This window comes from Mus pahari, chromosome 5 (genome assembly GCF_900095145.1).
Source record: "Mus pahari chromosome 5, PAHARI_EIJ_v1.1, whole genome shotgun sequence".
Taxonomy (NCBI): Eukaryota; Metazoa; Chordata; class Mammalia; order Rodentia; family Muridae; genus Mus; species Mus pahari.
In genome coordinates, this window is record NC_034594.1 from 139,913,940 (window position 1) to 139,921,347 (window position 7,408).

Genomic DNA, 7,408 nt, shown 5'->3' on the forward strand with positions numbered 1-7,408 from the left:
TGTGTGTGTGTGTGTGTGTGTGTGTGTGTGTGTGTGTGTGTTAGTGTATATTATCATAGCATTTTGTCTCCTTGGCACATACTTTTTTTACAGTAGGGTCAGAGTGGCTATGTAAAAGAACGAGTGGAAGTTGCATGAGCTATTAACTGCTTAGGCCCAAACATACTATTACATTTCTTTTCTTTTTCTGAGGCTCATGTTCTAGGTTCTGTAGCTAGAAGATCCAGAAAAGGCTGCCCCACCCACATGATTTTATACAAGTAAGTGCTAAGTCAGGCTTACTTTGCAATTACCCGTTACTACAGGGTAGTCTGCCCCCATTGATGTGCTCCGACTAGTCTAAGAAGGCCCTTGGGCAGGGATGGGGTGGGGTGGGGATTGTTGCATTCTTTCTCTAGAATTGTCTGTCTCCTTTCCTTTTGTCTGTATATTCTAACCGCAGCAATGTGCTAGGCTCTCGAACTCACAGCTGTTGTGTGCACAGCTCTTGTTTAGAAAGCCTTCTTGTCACCTACCTCTCTGCTCTGCCACTTTGGATAATCCTATCTTGACCTGTAAGCCACAGCTTAGATGGCTCTCCTTTCTGGAAAGCTTCTAACACTCTCTACTACATAGTGTGTGTGTGTGTGTGTGTGTGTGTGTGTGTGTGTGTGTGTGTGTTCCTTCTAACTGTGTGCCTATCTCTCATTCAGTACTTTGTTGACTTTTGTCTCCACCAAGAAGTACTGGAACCCCAATGCCCCGTAGCCTCTTCAGGACCCATTAGGTAAGATGCTATGTCCACTCTGTACCATCGTCTTCACAGAGAACCTATTGTGAAAAACTGAGTTCCATTTCTTCTGTCAATACTGTTTTAGTAGTTTAATTTTCAGAGATAGTATTGATTAAAAGTTTGCTGATTGGGTGAATATGATCAAAGTACATGTTATGAAAATTTCTAGGGATCAAAAAAAAAACCACTGAAAAATATCTTAGAGAAAACTACATATAACCAGATAGAGCTGGTTTGGCTTCTGGCCTTGTTAGCTATGTAACATGTAGCAAGCAATTTTACCTCGTAAACCTCAATTTCATACCCAAATTGAGTAATAGTGATCTCATAAGATTCTAATGATTTAATGATACAGTCACACACATGTGTATATACACACACTTAATATAATGTCTGGCTTCTAGAACTATCTAATATATTCTAGATGTAATTACTATTATTATAAAAAATGTTCTAAATGCCAGTGTGGTGTTTTGCATTGGATCATAGAACAGAAAACAACATGAAGGGAAAACTGAGAAACTCCAGATAAGTGTGGAGTTTAATTAAGACTTCTATTTCAGCTGGGTGGTGGCACACACCTTTAATTCAAGCACTGGGGAGGCAGAGGCAGGAGGATCTTGGAGTTCGAGGCCAGCCTGGTCTACAGAGCAAGTTAGAGGACAGCCAGGGCTACACTGAGAAACTCTGTCTTGAAAAAACAAGACAAGGGCTGGTTAGATGGCTCAGCAGGTAAGAGCACCCGACTGCTCTTCTGAAGGTCCAGAGTTCAAATCTCAGCAACCACATGGTGGCTCACAACCATCCGTAACAAGATCTGACTCCCTCTTCTGGAGTGTCTGAAGACAGCTACAGTGTACTTACATATAATAAATAAATCTTGAAAAAAGAAAAGAAAAAACAAGACAAAAGATATTACAATACACTTTTAAGTTTTAACACACACCCCACTGTAATATGAGGTAGCATTAACGGAAGCAGGTTAAGTACATATGGAAACTTTCATTGAGAGTTCTCTGCAATCCGAAGTTATTCCAACACAAATATCTATTAAAATGGATTCTCGTGATTGATATTCATTTTATTCTCACAGTTTCCCCAAATGACATATACCATGACTTTTGTCTTATACAAAGGAAGACACAGGGGCACCACACAGAAGTGAAATAACTCACCCATGGACACTCCTCACTTCAGGACCACAATGTGGGAGCGGTTGCTGGCGTGGGTTTGAGGGGAATGCAATCCCTAATGCTGACTGAGCCCCTGCTGTGTGTGAGGCACCATCGTGTACTGAATACTCAGAGAACAGAGAGCAACTAGTAAGAGAAGATGGCCTCTGCACTTCAGATCATTAGAAGTAGGAAGCCTGGATATACATAGTAATTAAATATAAAACTGGGCATAGATGTCAGCTTCTCACTCGAGACCCATGCTCTAAACCACTGCCTAAGCAAACTGAGAGGAAGTGCTGATTAGAGACCTAGAGGCAAAAATGGGTCTAGCTGGGGCTTTAGTGACATGGCCTTCATCGATGGGGATTACCATCTGAACCTTTACCAGGAGTGTGACTTGATCTGGGTAAGAAGCAAAGGAAAGCCTGGCATGTGTCCTCGGGCCTGCGTTGTCACCCTTCTCTTCTCTTCCCCTTCCCTTTGTGTGTGCAGCCCTGACAATGGGACCACAAGTGTGTACACTTTGCTGCTCCTCTGAGCACTTCAGTCAGGACAACGGCTCACAGACCACAGAGCATCATTTTGGTGTCAGGCAGTTAACAACTGCTCCTCTTCTTACCACACCTGTGCAAACTGGAATTTGCTACTGTCTGACTGAGTACCTCAGAAACACAAGGGTCACATCGAATAGGTGACCTGGTGGGCAAAATGTGCACAGGACTGGTTACAAGACCAGGCAGTTAAAGACTCTGTTAACAGGGATGCGGCTGTGTACCTCACATTTCTGTTGGGCCAAGGCATTGTGACATAGTAGTTATATCTAACTATGTTAGACAATGAGCTTTGGTTATGTTGCTAAGTATACGCTAGGGAGGTGGCTTCATGGAAGAGAGAGAACGTGGCCTCCTGCAGACAGCAGTTAAATATGCCCAGGTCTCGGGTTCTCACTGGTAGGTTATACCATTGTCACCTGATGGTTGAGATAACTGTAAGATGGCATGTGAAGATAACACAGGACTTTTCACTTTGCTGCAGATTGTTTACTCTCTGAGAATCTCCTATCCCTTGGATTTTTCATCTCTTCCCTCCAGCATTTGCTTTTGAGACATAGTAGTTAAATACATGTCCACTTGCTTTAAGGGTGGACTTTCTTGCTATTTTGATGAATCCATCAAGTTTTTTGGACTTTTTAATTCCATCCTACTGAGCTCAAAGCAGCACACATGGGCCGGTGGAGCAGGAAGGGACCAGCCTCAGAAATAACCACCAAATATTTTATTTTACTAGAAGGCTTCAGTCTCCAAGCCAGTGATGGTAAGATGGGAGGGTAAGAGAGGAAGCAGGGAGCTAGACCAGGGAAGGCACAGTCGGTGGTGCCCTCTGACAGCTAGATCAGTTCAGGGAACCGACGCACCGGGCCCAAGTGTGTACTGCTTCGAAAAATCTGATTGGTGAACCTACTCCCCGTTTCATCTTCGGTATCATCCCCGCTCGATGTTCGGAGGGCATTCTGGTATAGCACAGCACATACGCCTGTGAGCCAGGCGGCCACTGTGCCTGCAGCGAAGATGCAGAAGCCGATGAGCAGTAAGAAGATGTAGTCCTGCTGGTCCAGGTGTGTGATACACATGTACTGGAGTGGATTCCCCACCTTTGTGATGGGCCACCCTTTCAGCTCAGTGGGCTCCGTACACGTGGCGTTCTGGGCATCTGTGAAGAGAAACACAGCAGGTGGGGCGCTGAGACATCAGAATTCCTAGTGTCCTAGGCCAAAGGGAAGGGGTATCTGGAGCTCACTGCTCAAAGTGTGGCCTATGGGCGCCTAGACCTTGTTAGAAATACAGAATCTCAGGCCCACACTAGGCTGTCGGGGCTCATCTGCTTTATATCAAGACTCCCAGAGCATCTGGTGACATACTACAGTTTGAAAAGTGCGGTGTCTGAAACTCCATCTTACACCCAGGCTTAGCTGCATCCAGACCCTCTCTAAGGGGAGGAGACACCCCGACAGTGGGCAGAAGGTTGGGAACGGAAGCATGGGATGTAGGGACCTCTCTCTGCACCAGGCTTTACCGGCTTCACGTAGCTGTCCTTTCAGCCTACCCTTGCCTGTCCCCCCTCCTTCTCTGTACTAGTGCCTGAGCCAAGTCAGGGACTACTTTGTGGGTTGAATGAGAATTGTCCTCCTAAAAGGTGCACAGTTTGATACCTTGGTTCCTACCTGGTGGTGGCGCTATTGAGTGGCTAGGTCACAAGGGGACAACTTCTGAAAGGACTCCGAGTTACCAGTGACTTCATAGACAGGGACTTTTAGGAGGAGGGGCCTAGGTGGAGGAGGGTGGTCAGGAGGTGTGGCTGAGAAGTTTCTGCCTCTCCCTGGATCCTTGCTCTGCTCCCTGGCTACGATGGGGGAGCAGCTTTGCTCCACGCTCTGCTCTTTGCCCTGGAGTTCTGTTTGACTACAGACCCACAGCAAAGGGATGGAGCAATTGCAGGCAGAAGCCTGGGAAGTCAAGAGTCAGAGCAAACCTTTGCTCCTTTAAAGTTGTTGCTCTCCTGTATTTTGTCATATTGTTGAAAAGCCAATTAACAGAGACCGCTAATATCGCCCAAGAGGATCAGAAACCATTCACCTTCAGGAAGGGCCAAGATTCCTGGAAAAGTCTTGGTATGGATGTCTGTGAAACTCAGCATTAAGGCTCTGCCAGTAGGTGAAGCAGTTCTGCTTCTGAGCAATGGCATTGGCACTCACCAGTTGGTCCCACGAATGAACGAACGAACGAACGAACGAACGAATGAACGAACAAACGACTTGATTGCTCAGTCCCAGTTAGCAGCTGATTCAGTTCCCTGGCTGCTTCTCTGAGTGCTGCCCCAGATCCAGCACAGTGTACTTCAGTATACAGCAGAAGGAAGAGGGGGCCCTTGAGCTGCCTAGTCTAAATCATCAGTTGCCAGTCATGCAGATATTGGCAGGACACCTCATTTCCTCTCTAAGTTTTACTTTCCCGTCTACAGGCACAAGCCGTGATATGTATTCTCAGGGTAGTTAACAAGGCGAGAAGGCAGACAGGCTACTGTGCCAGGTACGCACAGCACGTAGAGCATGGCCCTCAGCTGTGTTTTCCTAGCTTGGCTCTGTGTACTGCACCATGCTGATGTGGATGTAGAGGCACACAGGTGAACACACGCAGCACACAAGAAATAAATAAGGGGCAGCCCAGAGCCAAGGCCAGGCTTCTCAGTGATCAATTCATCCATTGTAGCTAAAACTATTGTTTTATATGCTTTTAGAGTACGCATTTCATCTCATGTAATGATTATAACCATCTTGGTCTTTATGTTTTCATCTTTATTTTATAAACAAGGAAGTAGAGACTTAGGAAGTTTCATGATTTGAAGGTTCTAGATACCTCAAAGGATCTAGCCAGGAGACTGAACACGGAAGACCAGGACTGAGCTGTTCCAGGGAGGGAAGACATGGGAGCTACAACCAAAGGATGTAACAGAAAAGCTCCTTTTAACTCCAGGGTAGGAACTGTGCAACGGTGTGGTGACATCAATGTCCTTGTTACCAAGGACATTAGGGAAGGAGGTTTGGCTTCCTCACAGAAGCTATCTGTGGGAGAATTATAGAATAGCAGGTAGATTTGGGTGTCTGGAAAGAACAGTGGAAGGGGTATGGTTCCTGCCCCTTACTTCTGTGTCAGTGTTCCAGGAGGAAAGTTACACCTCCGATGTCATCGGTACCTACTGCCAATGGGCTGTGGCTGGAGACTGTAAATCTAGAAGCCAGTGCAAAGATTGTGCCAGTGCAATGTTTGCAGTGATCACTGAGAACAAGAGAGGGAGCCATTTCCCTCCGGCCAGATATCCCTTGGGCCACCCTGCTCTAATGGACAGGGTTCCGGTAGAGGAGCCGGACAGGAAGAGGCAGAAACCCAGTCACACTTTGGCCTAGCGGAGAGCTTCCTCCGCTCTGCCTGAGAGTTCAAGAATGGAGCCAGGGAGAAGCTGCTGAAGTGTCTCCAGGATTTGATCCAGACAGGTTTCCCAGGTCACCTGCTCAAACTGCCAGGGACCTATCCAAAGAAAGACAGATTTGAAAAAAGGAAAACGTGGGATTCTGAGGGTCGGGGCTGTGTCTAGGGGTTTATCTCAGTCTATTTTTAAAAAGATTTGGCTTTCAAATTGGGGCTTGGGCGGCAGAGATGAGACTAAACATTAAACACACACTTCCCGGTTTGAGAGCATTAACTTTGAAAGGAGCAATTAGGCAGCGATTTTAATGCATTGTTAGGCTGCTGTGCGGGTGAGGGATGTGGGTGGCTGTCAGGAGGGAGGCCTGGGCTTCTCTCTACAGCTTCCTTCTCTTCCCTTCCCCCATCACATCACTGTCAAGGCTGAGCTTCCCTCCCAGTCTCCCAGCTCTACACTTCTAGGGGCACCAGCTAGGGTCCGACTCATACAAAAACGCCAGACAGCTCTGCAAGGTTTAACTTTTCTTAGATACATATTATCAAAAAGGCTCTGGTGATTGACCTTAGAATAACACCCACAGCGCCTGTCCTGGCTCTCAGTGTCTACAGCCTTCAGTTTTGCTACCCTGCTGTATTTATTCCTGGTGGCTCACTTCTGCACTAGTCCACTCACCTCTTGCTCCGGCCCTCATGTGTAGCTGACCATGTCACACAACTCATGGTCTAGGTACCCACAGCCTCTTTCTTCAGTCTGCCCGATCCAGTTCAATCCAGTTCTTGTAAGAACTAACCTTAAAGTGTCTCTCTACCCCTGACACCTTCCCCAGCCGTTGGTCCTCATAGATCGGAGGACATGCCATGGTTCCCCTTCATTCCCATTCACCCACGGCCCTCTAGTGAACCTGCCACAGTCCATCCTGTGTGTGACGCATATTTACATGGCTACCAGAGGGAGTTTTAGCTCTCGAATGTGTAAAGTATATCTGGTCATTACTGTTAATGAGATAAGAGCTACTAGTCACCACTACGTGCACGCATTTGGAGATTTTTTTTTTTTTTTTAGTAATTTTTAAAGACAACTGGATTTGAGTTTAGTTCTATTGTGGTTAGAAACGTGTCATTTTGAAAGTCCTTAGAACATTTTTGATACTTTGTATTATGGCCTAGCATCAGACAAATTTTAGTCAATTTTCCTTGTTCTGAAAAATATTTATCTTTGTTTAGTATATTACTCTGTTGAAAGTCCCTTAGATTGTGGTATTATAGAGATCTATGTCCTTGCTGACTTTTAAATTTAGTTTTATCTTTGTGTGTGTGTGTGTGTGTGTGTGTGAGAGAGAGAGAGAGAGAGAGAGAGAGAGAGAGAGAGAGAGGGAATGTGTGTGTGTTAGTCTCTCTCTCTTTCTCTCTCTCTCTCTCTCTCTGTGTGTGTGTGAGAGAGAGAGAGAAAGAGAATGTGTGTGTTAGTCTCTCTCTCTCTC

General features: G+C 46.0%; 1 protein-coding gene across 1 annotated transcript in view; it reads right to left on the minus strand.

The window, feature by feature from the left end:
- Positions 1-3,208: 3,208 nt before the first annotated feature.
- The window catches only part of Lrrc52 (leucine rich repeat containing 52), a 21,448-nt gene continuing 17,248 nt past the window's right edge, over positions 3,209-7,408 (minus strand). Inside the window, exon 2 of the mRNA XM_021199368.1 lies at positions 3,209-3,657. Within this exon, the coding sequence (XP_021055027.1) occupies positions 3,335-3,657 (323 nt within the window). The 3' untranslated portion in view covers positions 3,209-3,334. The remainder of the gene's footprint in view (positions 3,658-7,408) is intronic.